At 46.5% G+C, this 25,809-nt stretch overlaps 1 protein-coding gene across 2 annotated transcripts in view; it reads right to left on the reverse strand.

Moving 5' to 3' along the window:
• Positions 1-25,809, reverse strand: part of CPN1 (carboxypeptidase N subunit 1) — a 91,127-nt gene that overhangs the window by 60,390 nt on the left and 4,928 nt on the right. For both annotated transcript variants that reach the window (XM_088452157.1, XM_088452158.1), the window contains exon 3: positions 14,188-14,343. In XM_088452157.1, the coding sequence (XP_088308283.1) occupies positions 14,188-14,343 (156 nt within the window). The remainder of the gene's footprint in view (positions 1-14,187; positions 14,344-25,809) is intronic.

Here is a 25,809-nt window from a genome sequence, read left to right on the forward strand (position 1 = left end):
GCACAATAAAAGCAGGCTACAGATGACGTTGGAACTGAGTGCTATGCACAATAGAAGCAGGCTACAGATGATGTTGGAACTGAGTGCTATGCACAATAGAAGCAGGCTACAGATGATGTTGGAACTGCGTGCTGTGCACAATAGAAGCAGGCTGCAGGTGATGTTGGAACTGCGTGCTATGCACAATAGAAGCAAGCTACAAATGATGTTGGAACTGCGTGCTATGCAAAATAGAAGCAGATTGCAGGTGATGTTGGAACTGCGTGCTATTCTCAATAAAAGCAGGCTACAGATGGTGTTGGAACTTCATGCTGTGCACAATAGAAGCAGGCTACAAATGATGTTGGAACTGCGTGCTATGCACAATAGAAGCAGGTTGCAGGTGATGTTGGACCTGCATGCTGTGCACAATGGAAGCAGGCTACAGGTGATGTTGGAACTGCATGCTATGCACAATAGAAGCAGGCTACAAATGATGTTGGAACTGCGTGCTATACACAATAGAAGCAGGTTGCAGGTGATGTTGGAACTGCGTGCTATGCACAATAAAAGCAGGCTACAGATGATGTTGGAACTGCGTGCTATGCACAATAAAAGCAGGCTACAGATGATGTTGGAACTGCGTGCTGTGCTCAATAGAAGCAGGCTGCAGGTGATGTTGGAACTGCGTGCTATGCACAGTAGAAGCAGGCTACAAATGATGTTGGAACTGCGTGCTATGCACAATAGAAGCAGGCTACAGATGATGTTGGAACTGCGTGCTGTGCACAATAGAAGCAGGCTACAGATGATGTTGAAACTGAGTGCTATGCACAATAAAAGCAGGCTCCAAATGATGGTGGAACTGCATGCTGTGCACAATAGAAGCATGCTACAGATGATATTGGAACTGCGTGCTATGCACAATAAAAGCAGGCTACAAATGATGTTGGAACTGCGTGCTATGCACAATAAAAGCAAGCTACAGATGATTTTGGAACTGCGTGCTAAGCACAAAAGAAGCAAGATGCAGGTGATGTTGGAACTGCGTGCTATGCACAAAAGAAGCATGCTGCAGGTGATGTTGGAACTGAATGTTATGCACAATAGAAGCAGGCTACAGATGATGTTGGAACTGAGTGCTATGCACAATAGAAGCAGGCTACAGATGATGTTGGAACTGCGTGCTGTGCACAATAGAAGCAGGCTGCAGGTGATGTTGGAACTGCGTGCTATGCACAATAGAAGCAGGCTACAAATGATGTTGGAACTGCGTGCTATGCAAAATAGAAGCAGATTGCAGGTGATGTTGGAACTGCGTGCTATTCTCAATAAAAGCAGGCTACAGATGATGTTGGAACTTCATGCTGTGCACAATAGAAGCAGGCTACAAATGATGTTGGAACTGCGTGCTATGCACAATAGAAGCAGGTTGCAGGTGATGTTGGAACTGCATGCTGTGCACAATGGAAGCAGGCTACAGGTGATGTTGGAACTGCATGCTATGCACAATAGAAGCAGGCTACAAATGATGTTGGAACTGCGTACTATACACAATAGAAGCAGGTTGCAGGTGATGCTGGAACTGCGTGCTATGCACAATAAAAGCAGGCTACAGATGATGTTGGAACTGCGTGCTATGCACAATAAAAGCAGGCTACAGATGATGTTGGAACTGCGTGCTGTGCACAATAGAAGCAGGCGGCAGGTGATGTTGGAACTGCGTGCTATGCACAGTAGAAGCAGGCTACAAATGATGTTGGAACTGCGTTCTATGCACAATAGAAGCAGGCTACAGATGATGTTGGAACTGAGTGCTATGCACAATAGAAGCAGGCTACAGATGATGTTGGAACTGTGTGCTATGCACAATAAAAGCAGATTGCAGGTGATGTTGGAACTGCGTGCTATTCTCAATAAAAGCAGGCTACAGATGATGTTGGAACTTCATGCTGTGCACAATAGAAGCAGGCTACAAATGATGTTGGAACTGCGTGCTATGCACAATAGAAGCAGGTTGCAGGTGATGTTGGAACTGCATGCTGTGCACAATGGAAGCAGGCTACAGGTGATGTTGGAACTGCATGCTATGCACAATAGAAGCAGGCTACAAATGATGTTGGAACTGCGTGCTATACACAATAGAAGCAGGTTGCAGGTGATGTTGGAACTGCGTGCTATGCACAATAGAAGCAGGTTGCAGGTGACGTTGGAACTGCGTGCTGTGCACAATAGAAGCAGGCTGCAGGTGATGTTGGAACTGAGTGCTTTGCACAATAGAAGAGCAGATTGCAGGTGTTGTTGGAACTGTGTGCTGTGCACAATAGAAGCAGGCTGCAGGTGATGTTGGAACTGTGTGCTGTGCACAATAGAAGCAGGCTACAGATGATGTTGGAACTGTGTGCTGTGCACAATAGAAGCAGGCTGCAGGTGATGTTGGAACTGCGTGCTATGCACAATAGAAACACGCTGCAGGTGATGTTGGAAGTGCGTGCTATGCACAATAGAAGCAGGCTACAAATGATGTTAGAACTGCGTGCTATGCAAAATAGAAGCAGATTGCAGGTGATGTTGGAACTGCGTGTTATTCACAATAAAAGCAGGCTACAGATGATGTTGGAACTGCATGCTGTGCATGATAGAAGCAGGCTACAAATGATGTTTGAACTGCATGCTATGCACAATAGAAGCAGGTTGCAGGTGATGTTGGAAATGCATGCTATGCACAATGGAAGCAGGCTACAGGTGATGTTGGAACTGCATGCTTTGCACAATAGAAGCAGGTTGCAGGTGTTTTGTCTGTTTTATTGTTGGAGGTGTGGCAAAGCCTCCGGTAGGTGTGCAGCATTGAACTCCAGGAGGCGGGTTTAGTGCTCTACACCCCCTCTGGTGCTTGGGCTAATATTTTGCTTTGCAGTTAATGTTGGAACTGCGTGCTTCCAACATCACCTGTAGCCTGCTTCTATTGGTGATGTTGGAACTCCATGCTATGCACAATAGAAGCAGGCTGCAGGTGATGTTGGAACTGCGTGCTATGCACAATAGAAGCAGGCTACAAATGATGTTGGAACTGTGTGCTATGCACAATAGAAACACGCTGCAGGTGATGTTGGAACTGCGTGCTATGCACAATAGAAGCAGGCTACAAATGATGTTGGAACTGCGTGCTATGCACAATAGAAGCAGGTTGCAGGTGACGTTGGAAGTGCGTGCTATGCACAATAAAAGCAGGCTACAGATGACGTTGGAACTGAGTGCTATGCACAATAGAAGCAGGCTACAGATGATGTTGGAACTGTGTGCTGTGCACAATAGAAGCAGGTTGCAGGTGATGATGGAACTGCGTGCTATGCACAATAAAAGCAGGCTACAGATGATGTTGGAACTGCGTGCTGTGCACAATAGAAGCAGGCTACAGATGATGTTGGAACTGCGTGCTGTGCACAATAAAAGCAGGCTACAGATGATGTTGGAACTGCGTGCTGTGCACAATAGAAGCAGGCTGCAGGTGATGTTGGAACTGCGTGCTATGAACAATAGAAGCAGGCTACAAATGATGTTGGAACTGCGTGCTATGCACAATAAAAGCAGGCTACAGATGACGTTGGAACTGAGTGCTATGCACAATAGAAGCAGGCTACAGATGATGTTGGAACTGAGTGCTATGCACAATAGAAGCAGGCTACAGATGATGTTGGAACTGCGTGCTGTGCACAATAGAAGCAGGCTGCAGGTGATGTTGGAACTGCGTGCTATGCACAATAGAAGCAAGCTACAAATGATGTTGGAACTGCGTGCTATGCAAAATAGAAGCAGATTGCAGGTGATGTTGGAACTGCGTGCTATTCTCAATAAAAGCAGGCTACAGATGGTGTTGGAACTTCATGCTGTGCACAATAGAAGCAGGCTACAAATGATGTTGGAACTGCGTGCTATGCACAATAGAAGCAGGTTGCAGGTGATGTTGGACCTGCATGCTGTGCACAATGGAAGCAGGCTACAGGTGATGTTGGAACTGCATGCTATGCACAATAGAAGCAGGCTACAAATGATGTTGGAACTGCGTGCTATACACAATAGAAGCAGGTTGCAGGTGATGTTGGAACTGCGTGCTATGCACAATAAAAGCAGGCTACAGATGATGTTGGAACTGCGTGCTATGCACAATAAAAGCAGGCTACAGATGATGTTGGAACTGCGTGCTGTGCTCAATAGAAGCAGGCTGCAGGTGATGTTGGAACTGCATGCTATGCACAGTAGAAGCAGGCTACAAATGATGTTGGAACTGCGTGCTATGCACAATAGAAGCAGGCTACAGATGATGTTGGAACTGCGTGCTGTGCACAATAGAAGCAGGCTACAGATGATGTTGAAACTGAGTGCTATGCACAATAAAAGCAGGCTCCAAATGATGGTGGAACTGCATGCTGTGCACAATAGAAGCATGCTACAGATGATGTTGGAACTGCGTGCTATGCACAATAAAAGCAGGCTACAAATGATGTTGGAACTGCGTGCTATGCACAATAAAAGCAAGCTACAGATGATTTTGGAACTGCGTGCTAAGCACAAAAGAAGCAAGATGCAGGTGATGTTGGAACTGCGTGCTATGCACAAAAGAAGCATGCTGCAGGTGATGTTGGAACTGAATGTTATGCACAATAGAAGCAAGCTACAGATGATGTTGGAACTGAGTGCTATGCACAATAGAAGCAGGCTACAGATGATGTTGGAACTGCGTGCTGTGCACAATAGAAGCAGGCTGCAGGTGATGTTGGAACTGCGTGCTATGCACAATAGAAGCAGGCTACAAATGATGTTGGAACTGCGTGCTATGCAAAATAGAAGCAGATTGCAGGTGATGTTGGAACTGCGTGCTATTCTCAATAAAAGCAGGCTACAGATGATGTTGGAACTTCATGCTGTGCACAATAGAAGCAGGCTACAAATGATGTTGGAACTGCGTGCTATGCACAATAGAAGCAGGTTGCAGGTGATGTTGGAACTGCATGCTGTGCACAATGGAAGCAGGCTACAGGTGATGTTGGAACTGCATGCTATGCACAATAGAAGCAGGCTACAAATGATGTTGGAACTGCGTACTATACACAATAGAAGCAGGTTGCAGGTGATGCTGGAACTGCGTGCTATGCACAATAAAAGCAGGCTACAGATGATGTTGGAACTGCGTGCTATGCACAATAAAAGCAGGCTACAGATGATGTTGGAACTGCGTGCTGTGCACAATAGAAGCAGGCGGCAGGTGATGTTGGAACTGCGTGCTATGCACAGTAGAAGCAGGCTACAAATGATGTTGGAACTGCGTTCTATGCACAATAGAAGCAGGCTACAGATGATGTTGGAACTGAGTGCTATGCACAATAGAAGCAGGCTACAGATGATGTTGGAACTGTGTGCTATGCACAATAAAAGCAGATTGCAGGTGATGTTGGAACTGCGTGCTATTCTCAATAAAAGCAGGCTACAGATGATGTTGGAACTTCATGCTGTGCACAATAGAAGCAGGCTACAAATGATGTTGGAACTGCGTGCTATGCACAATAGAAGCAGGTTGCAGGTGATGTTGGAACTGCATGCTGTGCACAATGGAAGCAGGCTACAGGTGATGTTGGAACTGCATGCTATGCACAATAGAAGCAGGCTACAAATGATGTTGGAACTGCGTGCTATACACAATAGAAGCAGGTTGCAGGTGATGTTGGAACTGCGTGCTATGCACAATAGAAGCAGGTTGCAGGTGACGTTGGAACTGCGTGCTATGCACAATAAAAGCAGGCTACAGATGACGTTGGAACTGCGTGCTGTGCACAATAGAAGCAGGCTGCAGGTGATGTTGGAACTGAGTGCTTTGCACAATAGAAGAGCAGATTGCAGGTGTTGTTGGAACTGTGTGCTGTGCACAATAGAAGCAGGCTGCAGGTGATGTTGGAACTGTGTGCTGTGCACAATAGAAGCAGGCTACAGATGATGTTGGAACTGTGTGCTGTGCACAATAGAAGCAGGCTGCAGGTGATGTTGGAACTGCGTGCTATGCACAATAGAAACACGCTGCAGGTGATGTTGGAAGTGCGTGCTATGCACAATAGAAGCAGGCTACAAATGATGTTAGAACTGCGTGCTATGCAAAATAGAAGCAGATTGCAGGTGATGTTGGAACTGCGTGTTATTCACAATAAAAGCAGGCTACAGATGATGTTGGAACTGCATGCTGTGCATGATAGAAGCAGGCTACAAATGATGTTTGAACTGCATGCTATGCACAATAGAAGCAGGTTGCAGGTGATGTTGGAAATGCATGCTATGCACAATGGAAGCAGGCTACAGGTGATGTTGGAACTGCATGCTTTGCACAATAGAAGCAGGTTGCAGGTGTTTTGTCTGTTTTATTGTTGGAGGTGTGGCAAAGCCTCCGGTAGGTGTGCAGCATTGAACTCCAGGAGGCGGGTTTAGTGCTCTACACCCCCTCTGGTGCTTGGGCTAATATTTTGCTTTGCAGTTAATGTTGGAACTGCGTGCTTCCAACATCACCTGTAGCCTGCTTCTATTGGTGATGTTGGAACTCCATGCTATGCACAATAGAAGCAGGCTGCAGGTGATGTTGGAACTGCGTGCTATGCACAATAGAAGCAGGCTACAAATGATGTTGGAACTGTGTGCTATGCACAATAGAAACACGCTGCAGGTGATGTTGGAACTGCGTGCTATGCACAATAGAAGCAGGCTACAAATGATGTTGGAACTGCGTGCTATGCACAATAGAAGCAGGTTGCAGGTGACGTTGGAAGTGCGTGCTATGCACAATAAAAGCAGGCTACAGATGACGTTGGAACTGAGTGCTATGCACAATAGAAGCAGGCTACAGATGATGTTGGAACTGTGTGCTGTGCACAATAGAAGCAGGTTGCAGGTGATGATGGAACTGCGTGCTATGCACAATAAAAGCAGGCTACAGATGATGTTGGAACTGCGTGCTGTGCACAATAGAAGCAGGCTACAGATGATGTTGGAACTGCGTGCTGTGCACAATAAAAGCAGGCTACAGATGATGTTGGAACTGCGTGCTGTGCACAATAGAAGCAGGCTGCAGGTGATGTTGGAACTGCGTGCTATGAACAATAGAAGCAGGCTACAAATGATGTTGGAACTGCGTGCTATGCACAATAGAAGCAGGTTGCAGGTGACGTTGGAACTGCGTGCTATGCACAATAAAAGCAAGCTACAGATGACGTTGGAACTGAGTGCTATGCACAATAGAAGCAGGCTACAGATGATGTTGGAACTGAGTGCTATGCACAATAGAAGCAGGCTACAGATGATGTTGGAACTGCGTGCTGTGCACAATAGAAGCAGGCTGCAGGTGATGTTGGAACTGCGTGCTATGCACAATAGAAGCAAGCTACAAATGATGTTGGAACTGCGTGCTATGCAAAATAGAAGCAGATTGCAGGTGATGTTGGAACTGCGTGCTATTCTCAATAAAAGCAGGCTACAGATGGTGTTGGAACTTCATGCTGTGCACAATAGAAGCAGGCTACAAATGATGTTGGAACTGCGTGCTATGCACAATAGAAGCAGGTTGCAGGTGATGTTGGAACTGCATGCTGTGCACAATGGAAGCAGGCTACAGGTGATGTTGGAACTGCATGCTATGCACAATAGAAGCAGGCTACAAATGATGTTGGAACTGCGTGCTATACACAATAGAAGCAGGTTGCAGGTGATGTTGGAACTGCGTGCTATGCACAATAAAAGCAGGCTACAGATGATGTTGGAACTGCGTGCTATGCACAATAAAAGCAGGCTACAGATGATGTTGGAACTGCGTGCTGTGCTCAATAGAAGCAGGCTGCAGGTGATGTTGGAACTGCGTGCTATGCACAGTAGAAGCAGGCTACAAATGATGTTGGAACTGCGTGCTATGCACAATAGAAGCAGGCTACAGATGATGTTGGAACTGCGTGCTGTGCACAATAGAAGCAGGCTACAGATGATGTTGAAACTGAGTGCTATGCACAATAAAAGCAGGCTCCAAATGATGGTGGAACTGCATGCTGTGCACAATAGAAGCATGCTACAGATGATGTTGGAACTGCGTGCTATGCACAATAAAAGCAGGCTACAAATGATGTTGGAATTGCGTGCTATGCACAATAAAAGTAAGCTACAGATGATTTTGGAACTGCGTGCTAAGCACAAAAGAAGCAAGATGCAGGTGATGTTGGAACTGCGTGCTATGCACAAAAGAAGCATGCTGCAGGTGATGTTGGAACTGAATGTTATGCACAATAGAAGCAGGCTACAGATGATGTTGGAACTGAGTGCTATGCACAATAGAAGCAGGCTACAGATGATGTTGGAACTGCGTGCTGTGCACAATAGAAGCAGGCTGCAGGTGATGTTGGAACTGCGTGCTATGCACAATAGAAGCAGGCTACAAATGCTGTTGGAACTGCGTGCTATGCAAAATAGAAGCAGATTGCAGGTGATGTTGGAACTGCGTGCTATTCTCAATAAAAGCAGGCTACAGATGATGTTGGAACTTCATGCTGTGCACAATAGAAGCAGGCTACAAATGATGTTGGAACTGCGTGCTATGCACAATAGAAGCAGGTTGCAGGTGATGTTGGAACTGCATGCTGTGCACAATGGAAGCAGGCTACAGGTGATGTTGGAACTGCATGCTATGCACAATAGAAGCAGGCTACAAATGATGTTGGAACTGTGTGCTATACACAATAGAAGCAGGTTGCAGGTGATGCTGGAACTGCGTGCTATGCACAATAAAAGCAGGCTACAGATGATGTTGGAACTGCTTGCTATGCACAATAAAAGCAGGCTACAGATGATGTTGGAACTGCGTGCTGTGCACAATAGAAGCAGGCTGCAGGTGATGTTGGAACTGCGTGCTATGCACAGTAGAAGCAGGCTACAAATGATGTTGGAACTGCGTGCTATGCACAATAGAAGCAGGTTACAGATGATGTTGGAACTGCGTGCTGTGCACAATAGAAGCAGGCTACAGATGATGTTGGAACTGCGTGCTGTGCACAATAGAAGCAGGCTACAGATGATGTTGAAACTGAGTGCTATGCACAATAAAAGCAGGCTCCAAATGATGTTGGAACTGCATGCTGTGCACAATAGAAGCAGGTTGCAGGTGATGTTGGAACTGCATGCTGTGCACAATGGAAGCAGGCTACAGGTGATGTTGGAACTGCATGCTATGCACAATAGAAGCAGGCTACAAATGATGTTGGAACTGCGTGCTATACACAATAGAGGCAGGTTGCAGGTGATGTTGGAACTGCGTGCTATGCACAATAAAAGCAGGCTACAGATGATGTTGGAACTGCGTGCTATGCACAATAAAAGCAGGCTACAGATGATGTTGGAACTGCGTGCTGTGCACAATAGAAGCAGGCTGCAGGTGATGTTGGAACTGCGTGCTATGCACAGTAGAAGCAGGCTACAAATGATGTTGGAACTGCGTGCTGTGCACAATAGAAGCAGGCTACAGATGATGTTGGAACTGCGTGCTGTGCACAATAGAAGCAGGCTACAGATGATGTTGAAACTGAGTGCTATGCACAATAAAAGCAGGCTCCAAATGATGTTGGAACTGCATGCTGTGCACAATAGAAGCATGCTACAGATGATGTTGGAACTGCGTGCTATGCACAATAAAAGCAGGCTACAAATGATGTTGGAACTGCGTGCTATGCACAATAAAAGCAAGCTACAGATGATTTTGGAACTGCGTGCTATGCACAAAAGAAGCAAGATGCAGGTGATGTTGGAACTGCGTGCTATGCACAAAAGAAGCATGCTGCAGGTGATGTTGGAACTGAATGTTATGCACAATAGAAGCAGGCTACAGATGATGTTGGAACTGAGAGCTATGCACAATAGAAGCAGGCTACAGATGATGTTGGAACTGCGTGCTGTGCACAATAGAAGCAGGCTGCAGGTGATGTTGGAACTGCGTGCTATGCACAATAGAAGCAGGCTACAAATGATGTTGGAACTGCGTGCTATGCAAAATAGAAGCAGATTGCAGGTGATGTTGGAACTGCGTGCTATTCTCAATAAAAGCAGGCTACAGATGATGTTGGAACTTCATGCTGTGCACAAATAGAAGCAGGCTACAAATGATGTTGGAACTGCGTGCTATGCACAATAGAAGCAGGTTGCAGGTGATGTTGGAACTGCATGCTGTGCACAATGGAAGCAGGCTACAGGTGATGTTGGAACTGCATGCTATGCACAATAGAAGCAGGCTACAAATGATGTTGGAACTGCGTGCTATACACAATAGAAGCAGGTTGCAGGTGATGCTGGAACTGCGTGCTATGCACAATAAAAGCAGGCTACAGATGATGTTGGAACTGCGTGCTATGCACAATAAAACCAGGCTACAGATGATGTTGGAACTGCGTGCTGTGCACAATAGAAGCAGGCTGCAGGTGATGTTGGAGCTGCGTGCTATGCACAGTAGAAGCAGGCTACAAATGATGTTGGAACTGCGTGCTATGCACAATAGAAGCAGGCTACAGATGATGTTGGAACTGCGTGCTGTGCACAATAGAAGCAGGCTACAGATGATGTTGGAACTGCGTGCTGTGCACAATAGAAGCAGGCTGCAGATGATGTTGAAACTGAGTGCTATGCACAATAATAGCAGGCTCCAAATGATGTTGGAACTGCATGCTGTGCACAATAGAAGCAGGTTGCAGGTGATGTTGGAACTGCATGCTGTGCACAATGGAAGCAGGCTACAGGTGATGTTGGAACTGCATGCTATGCACAATAGAAGCAGGCTACAAATGATGTTGGAACTGCGTGCTATACACAATAGAAGCAGGTTGCAGGTGATGTTGGAACTGCGTGCTATGCACAATAAAAGCAGGCTACAGATGATGTTGGAACTGCGTGCTATGCACAATAAAAGCAGGCTACAGATGATGTTGGAACTGCGTGCTGTGCACAATAGAAGCAGGCTGTAGTTGATGTTGGAACTGCGTGCTATGCACAGTAGAAGCAGGCTACAAATGATGTTGGAACTGCGTGCTATACACAATAGAAGCAGGTTGCAGGTGATGTTGGAACTGCGTGCTATGCACAATAGAAGCAGGCTACAGATGATGTTGGAACTGCGTGCTATGCACAATAAAAGCAGGCTACAGATGATGTTGGAACTGCGTGCTGTGCACAATAGAAGCAGGCTGCAGTTGATGTTGGAACTGCGTGCTATGCACAGTAGAAGCAGGCTACAAATGATGTTGGAACTGCAAGCTATGCACAATAGAAGCAGGCTACAGATGATGTTGGAACTGCGTGCTGTGCACAATAGAAGCAGGCTACAGATGATGTTGGAACTGCGTGCTGTGCACAATAGAAGCAGGCTACAGATGATGTTGAAACTGAGTGCTATGCACAATAAAAGCAGGCTCCAAATGATGTTGGAACTGCATGCTGTGCACAATTGAAGCATGCTACAGATGATGTTGGAACTGCGTGCTATGCACAATAAAAGCAGGCTACAAATGATGTTGGAACTGCGTGCTATGCACAATAAAAGCAAGCTACAGATGATTTTGGAACTGCGTGCTATGCACAAAAGAAGCATGCTGCAGGTGATGTTGGAACTGAATGTTATGCATAGTAGAAGCAGAAATATGCTGTGAAGCAACACTGGAGTGGGTTTTCTGGATAGCACTGAACAGAACGCTGAGAAGCAATGTTAGTACAAGTTTTCTGGATAGCACTGAAGCTGAATTATGTAATGCAGGTGCAGGTATGCTAGAACACTACTGAGGTAGAATGCTTGTGAAGTAATTACTGGAAAAGGTGGGCTGGAATTTGCCTACCGATGGCTTTTGATGGTGTCAGCAGTTGGAGCCTATCAGTTACATACCAAAGAGTTTACAAGGTAAGGAACTCACAGAAACTGCTGTGATCCTGCACCGATAGATATGTCATTTGTTATCTCTTGCTCCATCAAATAACAATCAATTTTCCTTCCGTGGGTTCAAATCCCCTTGCCTGTATGCTCATTCTCTCAAAGTGACTGTCACTATGGGTCCAATATTATTCACTCTGGGCCTGATTCAGACCCGCTCGCGAGCGTTGAGCGCTCGCAAGCTGGTCGATGTTGGCCAAGTGCGCATGCGCACGAGGTAGCCGGCTCCGTTGTGCGCATGCGCGAGACCCGCATAGCGACGGGCAAGCCGTCGCTATGGGTCTCGCTACAAAGGGGGCATGCTGTTGATGTTGAGTGACAGCATGCCCCCTTTGGTGGGCGTGCCGGGGGCGTTGCTGCCCAGACGGAGGCGTTCCCATGGGAACGCCTACCGTCTGGGGCCGGCCCCACTGACATCATAAATGATGTCAGTGGGAGTGCTTTTGGCTCTGATAGAGCCAAAAGCACTCCAGGGCTTGCGTCAGACGAGACCCTACCACAAGGGTCTCGTCGCAAGCCCGATGGTCGCGATGGTCTATAGCTGTGGGTGGAAACCCACAGCTATGCGAGCGGCCAGGAGGCCGCTCTAAAAAATGAGAGGGAGGGCACTGATTCAGAGCGAGCGCTCTGAAAGAGCGTCCGGGTCTGAATCAGGCCCTCAGTGTTAACATTATTAACATTTCGATTTATACATAATAGCAAATGTCGTATTTAATTGTGCGGTAACCGGCGGCTGTGTGCGAAACACCAATGCGTGTTAGCGGCCGCTGATTGGTTGCTGGCTCCTGACAGTTCACACGTGGGCTGAGCAGTCAGGAGCCGGTTAGCGGTGTATGTGGTCACACGCATACATCGCTAATGTAAGTGTATGGTCCGGGTGGTGGTTTGTTTTTTTGCCAAGACCCGGGCTATGGAGACCAGCGCCAGGATGGAGGTGAGTATAGAATCTATTTTTCACAGGTACTCCCATTGGATTTCTGCTTGGAGAAGTGGACCAATCATCGGGCAGCGGGTAAGTATGCGTGAGTGAGGTAGGTGTATGTAATAAAGTTGTACTTTCTACGGTGTGTGTGTTGTGGCTTTTTAACAATTATTTTACAGCGGGAGTCGTACGGGTGCCGGCCGCCTGCTGGCACTTTTAGATCCACAAGTTCCAAAGGGCAGGCATGCTGGCACCTGTAATTCCATGGTAAAATAACAATAGTTTCTAACTATTTACACTACTATTACCCCTGTACCCAGAGCTCTTCAGACTAAGCCTGGGGTGCTCGGGAGAGGGGGGACCCGATTAGGGGGTCCTGAGATCCCTGGCTTGGGCTGACTAGCTTGGGGTGATAATGCTTTTTCTGTGGTGAAGCAGTGATATGGTCCCCTGGTTGTGGCATTACAACCCAGCCTGATTTGAGTCCGGTGCTGGTTTTAAAAATAGGAAGATCCATACGCATTTACCCCCCCTATTTTTAAAACCAGGACAGGCTCAGCAGCCCAGTGCTGGTTCCTAAAATACGGAGGAACCCTACTTGTTTTTCCCCCTGTATTTTTAGGGACCAGCACTGGCTGAGCAGCCCGGGGCTGGTTATGCTTTTTTTGGGGGGGGAACCCTACATCATTTTTTTTTCACATTTAACCCTTTACATAAGGTTTACGTGCAGAAACATACACAAATCACACTGTGTATGTATCTGACAAACTTGCAGATCAGGAGGTGGTCTATTTGAAAGTTCTGTTTAGCTGCGAGTTTGCTACAATTACACCCAAGATTGTAATCTCGTTTCTTAGTAAATTCCCGAGTTATATCTTTTTCATGAAAAGTACTTCCCAGTTTGGCCGATGGTGAGTTTTTTTAAGTTTACAATCAGACCCGAATTTTACGTTGAAAAGAGAAACATCTCACCTGATTTTGTGTTTAGTAAATTTGTGAGTTGAAAATAATGCCTAAACTCCCCCGAGATTGCAATCTCGACCAAGCCCGAAATTTTGTAAATTTACCCCCAAGGCTTGATACATCTCTCCTTAAATGTATATACTTCAAAACTATAGATATTTCAGGAGAGGGGGGGCTTTTTTTTCATCTGCAGAGCAGATGTCTTGTACGTAATCATAGCCAGATCATAACAGAGAGCAATAGCTTACAGTAAGTTACATAGCAGATATGAATACATTGTGAAACAGTTTCTGTCAAGGTAACAATAACTGTATGACAAGGCAGCTGACATATAGGAACTTACCGTGTTCTTCCAGTTGTCGGGAAGGGGTAGGTGGTCAGTCGGTCCTCCATGCTTTTCATTTTGGTACATGAGCAAATTGAGATCAGGGAAGTTTCGGTTCAGATCTACGTCATTGAAGTTGTTTCTCCCAGTCAGATATCCATTGGCATCTGGCCCCTGAGGAGTAGATCGCAGCTTAGCATATAATGCAGCAATAGATATTTTATATTGTGCATATGTTATCGCCCTGCAATGCATTATAGCTTATTTCATTACAGTCAAACACCACATTTTGGATTAGAATCCAAAATGAAAAAGAATATTCCATGTTATGGGCACTCAAGGTCTAAAAGTTGAATAATAGGGATTGCCCCTTAAAATCACTATTTTATAAGCTATGCATTATAATGAATAGCACTCACGCTATCAGCAAGGACTAACGGCTCAGCAAAATATACAAAACGTGATTGAAGGTGCCCAAAAGTGAAAAAATAATAAAAATAATAATAATAAATCAGAGACTACAGACAAAGATAAAAAACACCACATTAAACAATAATCCCCATGGTGAATGATATCCAATAATGTGTTGAAATATTGACATTGTAACTGGTTATACAAAGTATTCACTCTATAATTATTATACAAATGGAAATCAGAGGTTAAGGTTAGTGAAAATATAAATAATTATTAAGATTGATATTTCTGGTGATTAAACACAATACTGCAGAGGAAAGTGTGGTATTTATGCAAATCCTTCCAGTTGCTAGATTGTTTATATAATTGTAAAGCCTCTAAGTATTTATATTTGTTATAGGCATTTATTTTTGTGTAAGTTCCACCTAATGGTTAGGCCTGATATCTGTTGGTTTGAATTTCTTAGGCTGCCATAGTAAGCTTCCCAGATGCACCCTGGGTAGGTCATAGTGCAGACTCCATCTTAGGCCCTCATTCAGAGCCGGACGCTATTTGCGGTCGTTCGTTTAAAAACAAGGGGTGGCTATTCAAATGATCCGTACGCACATTGCAGTCTGTTCACACCTCTAAGTCTGAACGAACGAGCAAAACATACGCTCGTTTATTTGTTAAAAACGCCCCCTGGCCGCACGCATCCTACGTCATGTCCGCTATTTATTAGATTAATCGAGTACATCGACCAGCGTATGAACTGCTCGCTATTCTTGTGGTTGGTGTTTGCTACCACAAATTTGCGTGCAGTTCTGGCTATAAAATAACCCAGTGACGTGGTCAATGACGCTGCTGTTTTAAATATACACACCCATAAAACGCCCGTTTTGACCTTTAAGCACGCCTGCGTTCGGATCTCCACTCCCCATTTTCAAGCACCTTCCCCTGTTACCACCCACATACGCCTCATTCTGTCACTCAAAATAGCAGGCACTCGCTATATAGCGTACAAAGGATTTTCGGCCGCACTGACTGGTTCGCGCATGCGTACTAAAAAGCGTACGCATGCGCAGATGTGCAAACATCGCTCGGAACGAGCGTACTGCCGCTAACGAGCGGCTCTGAATGAGGGCCTTAGTTTCTACATGGATCTCTGGTTGTATCTAGATCCCTTTCAGCTATTGGACGTGACGTCGAGTGATGGTGGACGTGCGGTTACATGCCCTTAAAATGCTGTTATTTTGTCCCAAATGTAGTATCTGGCCACCAACAGTATAAACTTGTACCCCCACGGGCTCGTTTGGCTCGCCACACTTTCAGCCTAATGCCTCGCTCCACTCGCCACAGGTAACTATTCCCATTAGATTTCCACGTGGATAGTAACTGATGACATCAGGGTCCATTAACTGAAGGGGATCACTGCAAACAGGTGGAGAGAGAGAGATTTTCCGAGCATTTGAGCTTATGTGTACCGCCCAGAACACCAAATAGGAATGTTTTCAATATACTTCTCTGTGTGTCTGTCTGAAATCGAAACTAAGACTCTGTACAAACACAATCGGGAAGCGTACACGGTGCGAACATCAGCATTGCGTGTAGTCAAAGTCAGGCCCTATATGTATAACCAAATAATAGAGATCACATTGCTTGTCATACTAAGGGCCTGATTCAGCAATGAACGCAGATGCTAATACGCACGCAATCGGTCGATATTTATGCTCTGCACATGCATCGCAGTGCGCTAACTAGCAATTGCGAAAGGAACTGCGATTGCTGAGGCACTTCCTGTCAATCATATGTGGTGGTGACGGGGGGTTGGTCGGGCGAACGCAGGCGTGCTGGTGCATTCAACGCAAACAAAGTATCAATCACATTAGATTCTCTTAGATAATTACAGATTGGGGTAAATGTAATAGGTATCGGTTAAATATTTTCAACTTTAAAACATCGGCCACGCTTGCCGGGAACTCACCGAACTATTACATTTTCCCCATTGTCTGATCCTGAGTCACATGCAACTCTGTATGCCAACCCCAACAGGAAGTCTTATGCGCAAATCCACCTGTACTCTGAGCTGCCTAGATCTCTGCATCAGCGCTGCCCTAAGCACAGCGTCCGCCAGAGCAGATGTCATCACTGTAATGGGCATTTACATCAGGGGTGTTTTCACAGATGAGTGGGGCTGTGTGCAGCGGGCCCCTATATTATGCAGCGGGGCCCCCCTCTCATTCCTGTGCCAGCAGAAGTGCTGAAGAATCCCTTGTAAGTGGTCCCTGGGCTGCCATCTTTCCATTGATATTCGGAGAGAAGGAGCATGCGCAGCAGGGGGCAAAGACTATGGCACACTGACAGAGTATTTGCTGTCTGAATACATTATGGTAAAGATGGCGCCGTCGGGATCACTAACAGGGGGTTCTGCCGCACAGATTATCTCATGGGTGCAGGGTGTGCAGTTCGGGGACCCTCAGGACCCATGGACCAGTGAGCACCGCACACCCTGCACCCATTATAGATAAGTCACTGACTTACACCTAACCCATGCTAGGTGCAAGGGATCTGTGTGAAATAGGCTTCTCCTTGACATATGCACAACTCAGAAAATGGCACTACATGCCAACTAGACCGTTCTCTCCAATGGGAGGACCCCTTTGCCACCCAGCGGACACCCAGTTACATCCCTTTCATGGACTCAGCGGAGGTATGCACAGATGCCTATGCCAGCTGTGGCACATGTGCAGTTTACAGACACTCGCTAGATACGGACGCATTCATGTGACTCAGAATCAGGTCCTTAGGGGTCTATTTACTAAGCAGTGCTAGGAGACAGAGTGAAAAGTGATAAGGGGTCAGCCAATCAGCTCCTAACTGTCATTTTTCAAACACAGCCTGTGAGATGATAGTTGGGAGCTGATTGGCTGGCACCTTATCACTTTCTTATCACTTTTTACTTTGTCTCCTAACACTGCTTAGTAAATAGATCCCTTAATCTGCAACCTGTACTCTCACACTTTCCTGATTGCTTTACAATCAGGACATTTCCCCAACGTGATCAGCAGTCAGTGTCACCTTACACAGATGAGAGCTGCATCACCTCCCATGGTAATGGCACTAGTGTCACATATTAAATCTTAACTACTTATTAATATTTCTGTTGCTATACTCCCATTCTCTCCAGAAAATGAGAGCAGGCAATGTCCCCTGTCTCCTATACTGACATCAGACACAGGGGAAGAGATGAATGATGCGGAGGGAGAGTGACAATTCTATATATGGAAGCAGGCGAGCGCTGCCCGGCTTCCTGCATCTGAACAACTCATGTTCTTGAACCAATGGAATTTTTACACTGGGACTTAATAAATCCCTTATGGTGTTCATATTAGCACACAATTATGTAACTTTCCCTGTGGTTTATACCATATACAGAAACAAGAGCATAATGTTGGTATTCGCAAACATGGAAAATATCCTTAATTTTATTTTATAGCTAGAATGTGCTGCATGTAATCTAGCCACAAACAATTCCTGGTCGGCATACTCACCAGACCATAAGGCAGACTAGGGAAGTGTTTATGGGCCTCCAACTAATAGGGGGGCTTAATTATAGCTGGAAACCCAGGGCCTGATTCAGATGGGCACACGGACGCCGCCGCGGCTGTGACTGTTTGCAGAGCCGCAGTGGCGATCGTATGCAAATGCTAGTGTTGGCCTTTACATTGTGTACTATTAGTGCCCTGGCACACTGCAACACTGCCAGTGGTTCTGTACAATCCACCATCAATGCTCTGCGTATGAGAACATAGCAGCTTTCACTGACACGCCCCATACAGTCCCATCACACGCCCCCGACACTCCCATCACACCCCCGACACTCCCATCACACGCCCCAACACTCCCATCACACACCCCGACACTCCCATCACCATCACACGGCCCCGACACGCCCATCACACCCCCCCGACACTCCCATCACATGCCCCAACACTCCCATCAGACACCCCCGACACTCCCATCACCATCACATGGCCCCGACACTCCCATCACACACCCCCGACACTCCCATCACATGCCCCAGACACTCCCATCACCCCCCCTACACTCCCATCACACACTCCAGACACTCCCATCACACCCCCCAACACTCCCATCACACACCCCAGACACTCCCATCACACCCCCCAACACTCCCATCACACACCCCACACACTCCCATCACACACCCCGACACTCCCATCACACGCCCCCAACACTCCCATCAAACACCCCCGACACTCCCATCACACACCCCGACACTCCCACCACACACCCCGACACTCCCATCACACGCCCCCAACACTCCCATCAAACACCCCCGACACTTCCATCACACACCACTGACACTCCCATCACACACCCCCGACACTCCCATTAAACACCCCTGACACTCCCATCACATACCCCTGACACTCCCATCACACACCCCTGACACTCCCATCACACACCCCCAACACTCCCATCACACGCCCCCAACACTCCAATAACATTACAAAACAGCGCATTTGTGCATATACATAGGGTAACACATGCGTCGTGGGGGTGGTTTCCAAGATGGTTTTGTGCATGGGCAGTAGCAAATAAGCTCTCAGCTATGTGAACATAAGCATTGCTGTGCAGTTAGGGTGCACCGCTGAATCAGTTCCCCATTTGTAGTTGTGGGGTGTGGTTCAATAGATCGACAATAAAAAGGGCGACAGTGTATAGGTCGACAACAAATGGTCAACAGTCAATGGGTCGACAGGGACAAAAAGGTCAACAGGTACAAAATGTTGACACACAAAAGGCCAACATGAAAGTAGGTTGACAGGTACAAAAAGTCGATATGGGAATTAATTGAAACAAAAATGGTCAACACATTTTCTGTTTTGTTTTCTAACTCTAATCTTCACCTAAACCTAACCATCCCCTTGGTGCCTAAACCTACCCGTCCCTTCTAGTGCCTAAACCTAACTGTCCTACCCAGTGCCTAACCCTCGGGGAAAGTGCCTAACCCTAACTGTCCCTCCTAGTGCCTTACCCTAACCCTCCAGCAAGAGCCTAACCCTAACTGTCCAACTTAGTGCCTAACCCCCGGGGTAAATGCTTAACCCTAACTGTCCATCCTAGTGCCTAACCCTGACTGGCCAACCTAGTCCCTAAACCTCCAGCAAGAGCCTAACCCTAACTGTCCAACCTAGTGCCTAACCTTAACCCTCCAGCAAGAGCCTAAAGGTGCATACACACTAGACGATATGCTCCCTGAGCGATATCGTCTAGTGTGTCCCCGGCAGGCTGTGCTCAATGTCGTTTATGACAATGAGCACAGCCGCTGAACGATATCATTAACGATATCGTTCAGCGCCGGGCTCTCCCCCCCATTCCCTGACATGCAGCAACCTGACGAGATCGTCAGGTTGGCCTGCATGTCAGCCCGATGAACGATGATGACGAACGACCCGCGGGAACGCACGTCGTCGTCATCGTTCATCTTTTTGGGCTTAAAAATGGACGATAAAGTGGACGACTGAACGATAACGATATCGTTATCGTTCAGTCGTCCACTTTATCGCCCAGTGTGTTCGCACCATAACCCTAACTGTCCAACCTAGTGCCTAACCTTAACCCTCCAGCAAGAGCCTAATTCTAACTGTCCAACCTAGTGCCTAACCCCTGGGGTAAGTGCCTAACCTTAATTGTCCCTCCTAGTGCCTAACCCCCGGGGTAAGTGCCTAACCCTAACTGTCCTTCCTAGTGCCTAACACCCGGGGTAAGTACCTAAGCCTAACTGTGCCTTCTAGTGCCTAACCCTCCAGCAAGTGGCTAACCCTAACCGTCCCTCCTAGTGCCTAACCCTAACCCCCCGGGGAAGTGCCTAACCCTAACCCCCGAGTTAAGTGTCTAACCCTAACCCCCGAGGTAAGTGCCTAAGCCTAGCCCCCGAGGTAAGTGCCTAAGCCTAACTGTCCCTTCTAGTGCCTAACCCTAACCCTCCTGCAAGTGCCTAACTCTAACCGTCCCTCCTAGTGACTAACAATAACCTGCGGGGTAAGTGCCTTACACTATACCAACCTTTTGACCCTGTTGACCTTTTGTCCCTGTCAACCTATTGACTGTCTACCATCTGGTGTCGACCTATTGCATGTTGACCTTTTTACTGTCGGTCTTTCAACAGGAACCCATAGTTGGGCACTTTCTCCTTGTTGTCTATGCATCATTCAAATGACACAGCCGAGCCTGAAAGCTGTCACTTTACCAATTACATGTAAATGCTGCTTTGTGACAATTAATACAGTGGAAACAACTTAACCGAGAACACAAGAAAAACAAAAAGAGTTCCCTGATACACAGACCCTCACTCACATTCCTCTTGTTACATGTTAGAATGGGGCTTTATGCAACTTATACCCCTTTTCCACCAAAAATTTGAACCGGGTCCTTCCTAGGCTCAACCCTGGTCATGACCAGGGTCAGATTCCCCGGTCACCCGACCCAGGTTACTTTTCAGGGACCCTTTTCCACTGAGCCATGAGGTAGATCCGGCAATAACCCAGGTTATTGCGGCAGTGGAAAAGGGGTAGTAGTCACATACACCACTGCAGAGTCCATGAATACCCCAAATACAGCAGCATATTATGGGTACCAGCCTCACAAATACTCCAAAGCTCTGCAACCACTCACAATTCTTTCATCAGCAAATAATTACATGTACAGCGCTAAGAGGAACTTTTTCTGTCACCAAGTGGCGTGTACTCCAGCAAAGTTCTGGGTGTAATAAATAAATAAAACAACACTCAAATAAAGGTAACAAATATGGGATGCAACCAGTGGCGGCTCCAGAGGTGGGGCTGCAACGCAGTCCAAAAATTCAAATATGATAAACCACACCAACTGCCAGTGAGTCCTGGCTAGACCATGTTTGGCAGCGTTTGGGCGGCAGTTGGTGTGGCCCATCTATTTGAATTTTGGACTGCGCTCAGGGGTGGTTCTAGGCACGGGCTAGCAGGGCTGTCATCCGGAGCGCCATAGCCTAAAGGCTGCTGCCCTGCCTGAACTCCGTCACCATTGGCTGGCGCTGGAAAATCCCACCCCTAGCTGGCGTTAAAGGGTATTCTCTCAGAGGGAGGGAGCAGGGAAGGGGAGCAGCAGTGCAGCACAGGGTGGCACTGGGCACAGGGAAGCCTAGCGCCAGCCCTGACTGCGCTGCAGCCCCACCTCTGGAGCCACCACTAGATGCAACCCCTCAAATATGCTCCAAATGCACAGACCCCGTCTGTATTTTATACATTGCAAAAGGCCTATTTTGCAAATATAAGCCCTACTCTAGTTTAGTTGTTTGCTAGATAAATGCTCTAGAAGAGTGTACTTATGTGAATTAACAAAATCAACATCTTCTGCTATATGCGTATCCAGGCAACTACTTACTGCACTCGCTGCTTGGACACTGCAAATACTCCCCTATCTGTGTACTGCTTTCGTTGATTGATCATTGTCGATCAGAACACTTCGGACTGGATCAGCTCGGGTACATTGTAATTTTGTCCTCATACTACATAAATTCAATTTGTATTGCCTTTTCCAATTGTGTCACATCTATCCACTTTAATCATTTGTTTAATAACTAATTCCTGCACCCGCTACTCACACACCTCTCCTTTATATATCACTTTTGGAGCTGTGCTCCTACATTAGCAGCGCTGTTCTTTACATGTATTTTTGAACATTTAACAACTTTAATCCACACTGTCTCTATATCACACTGTCTCTATATCACACTGTCTCTATATCACACTGTCCCTACATCACACTGTCCCTACATCACAGCCTCCACATCACACTGTCCCTACATCACACTGTCCCTACATCACACTGTCCCTACATCACACTGTCTCTATATCACACAGCCTCCACATCACACTGTCCCTACATCATACAGCCTCCACATCACACAGCCTCCACATCACACTGTCCCTACATCACACTGTCCCTACATCACACTGTCCCTACATCACACTGTCTCTATATCACACTGTCCCTACATCACACTGTCCCTACATCACACTGTCTCTATATCTCACAGCCTCCACTCCAGTTTACATCAAACTTATTACCTTGTCCACAGCATGAACACCCTTACTTCACACAAACCCCATATTCTATGCCCACATAATCCTCTACTTTATCCATCCCTATCCTCCCCCTCTTGTTTCCTCCACTTGCTGTTCCCCCTTTTTTCTCTCATCAGTCTGCTTCCAACCCTCTGCTTCTTTCCCCCACCTCTCCTGTCCCTCCACTCTCAACCACCTCCCTCCCTCCATGGCCTTGTTACCCCACCACTAAGCCCCATTCCCTCCTGGTTCTGTCTGTCACCTCCAGGGCTGCCAAGAGAAATTCTGGGCCCGGGTACTGCAACATCCTGTGGGACCACATCATGTATGGCTGCACCCATTTGTGAGTGGGTCTAGCATGTGAGATGCACCCACTCACAGGAGCATGGCATAGCACCCAGCAGCTGGGACTAAAGTAGTCACTACTGTATCAGGATGGCGGGACAGTCCCATAATAGCTGCATTTTTTGTCAGGCTGTATATAGACGCTAAAATGTAACACAACAATTAAAGTGCTGCAACTTTATTTTGTACATCTCTCATGTAAATAACACAAACAATCTATTTTCTGTCATAGAGATAGATGTATGAAGGACTTAAGTTTTATATAACATCAGGTCATCTTATACACACACATTCCGCAGCACATATCCTAACCCACTGCTCCATGCTCCTTCCTCACTATCAACCCCTCTGTGTCGCCCCTGTCTGTCTGCCCTTCGCTTTTAGAATGTAAGCTCTCATGAGCAGGGCCCTCATTCCTCACGTGCTTCTCCTCCCCCTACTTATAGTATAATTTACTCCTAACTCCCCACAACGGCACCTAACACCTGGTTGTCCTTGTCCTGCATTGTTTTGTATTACTATTAACTGTTTTTCTTGTGTGCTCATTTATGTACTGTGTAAGGCGCTGCGGAACCTTTGTGGCGCCATATAAATAAAGGATAATAATAAATAATAATAATAATAATAATATTGTACTCTAGTGTATTTCCTGCTGCGTACATTACTGTCTATTACAGTAGACAATGGGCTTGATTCTGAGATGTACGCTAATGCAATTGCAACTGCGATCTTTTATGGATCGCATTAGCGAAGATATTCTAAAGTCTTCCATAGCTTCCCCGAGCATATCGACGCCCACTGCTGCCTTCTCATATCTGTCTGATGACGTACAACAGCGTAAACATTGGAAACATAGAAGCAGATCGGGCAACCAAGCAGCGTCTGAGTGAAGTCTGTCCTGTCTTAAACCCTGCGTCTTTCCTGACACGCTGAGAGCTCTCATGCTGCAAAGGAGATTGCAATGGCTAATTGATGCACACCCATGATATTTGCATTTGCCTAGCCACTCCCCATCACTTACCTGCATATACCTAGCCACGCCCCATCACTTACATGCATTTACCTAGCCACTCCCCATCACTTACCTGCATATACCTAGCCACGCCCCATCACTTACCTGCATTTACCTAGCCACTCCCCATCACATACCTGCATTTACCTAGCCACTCCCCATCACTTACTTGCATTTACCTAGCCACTCCCCATCACCTCCCCTAAACACTGACCAGAGCCATAGCTAGACTTTTTGGTGCCCTGTGCCAGAAAGAGCATTGGCGCCCCCCTCATTTTTCAAAGGGACATAATGCATCCAAAAAAGGGGAATTGCCTCATAGGGAAGGGCCAGGGAAGAGATAGGGGAGATGCTGGGGATGAAATAAGAGAAAGTTATAAGTGAGAATGATAATAAACAGAAATTTGACAGGCCCAAACAGCGCCCCCTGACCTGTGGTGCCCTGTGCGATGGCAACGGCCGCACTACCTAGCTACGGCCCTGACGCTGACTACCTGTCATCACTTTGCGAGTGAATCCTCCCTGTGAGAGTAATCACAAACCATTTGCTCTTCGTAATTATCAATCTCTGCTCATTTTCCTGCACATCCCAATGAGGCCTACACTCGCCCATTCCAGGAGGAACCATGCAGCCATCACAATGAATTAACTTCACAGTAGCATAACAATTATTTGTTATTATTCATTTATTTTAAATAGGTTTATGTTATATTATTGCATGTTATTGGGTCTTAAATGATATTGTTTGCCTGTATGTCTACTACTATGTGCTGTGTCTACCATGTCTACCGAAAGACACCGAACTTGTACAAGTGTCTCACAGCGGGAAAGTAGTTGAAGGTTGAATCCCCCATATATTGAATTATTAGATGAAGTTCACCATACTTTTGTAAGAATTTTTTTAAAGAATTTTTTGTAAGAATTTTGACAAGAGGCAACTTTATTTTCTTTATCTTATCTTTCGAGTGTCATATCTCCATATATACGTCCTTGATTCAGGTGCCTATTTGTTATTAGCAGCTGATGGCTCCACATAAATCAGGTGTCTAATTCACCGGAGCAACTCAGAACTTCTCTGGTGCCGGGACAGCTGCTCCAAAAAGCAGCATTCCCGCGATCCCCAACAGTCAATCTTTGGCCACTAATTAGTAGCCGCGACAATTAACGATGCCAGGCACATGGCGGACAAGGTTGTGATCCCAATGGATCCCTTTTTCGCACTCTGAATCGCCATCCTATTGGAGGAAGCAGGACTCAGTCATCAGTTCCTGCCGTCCAGCTCTCGAAACCGTTCATCACTCTGAAAATGTCAACATGTTAACTGTCAAGGCTTTGAACATGTAGCAATGCTGAAAGTCGGCATTCTCAACATGTCAACATTATCATGTCGGCATTAATAATGTCAACATATCATACCCAACCCATGAAAGCAGTCGTCCCCTCATAACGATGTACAGGTATCAGAATATGGACCTGCAGATAATATGCGTTTTTGAAACTCAAATACCTCTCCCCCACTGATAGGACTGCAGGGTTCCAGGTCTCGTGGCACCTGCAACCGACAATTCTCTTACAGCTTTGAATATAAACTCTACTGCTCGAGGTTTTCTGAGATAAAGTGATTGGACAGAGCAACTGTCTTTTTTAGCTTCTCTCCGACAACCTCGAACAATACTACATTCAAAACTCTTCTACCTGTCCTACCTGATAACTCAGTGGTAGCAGGTCTCAGAGGGCCAGCTCCTCGTCAACTAGGGTTAT

This window comes from Taudactylus pleione, unplaced genomic scaffold (genome assembly GCF_031769625.1).
Source record: "Taudactylus pleione unplaced genomic scaffold, aTauple2 ptg000034l, whole genome shotgun sequence".
NCBI lineage: Eukaryota > Metazoa > Chordata > Amphibia > Anura > Myobatrachidae > Taudactylus > Taudactylus pleione.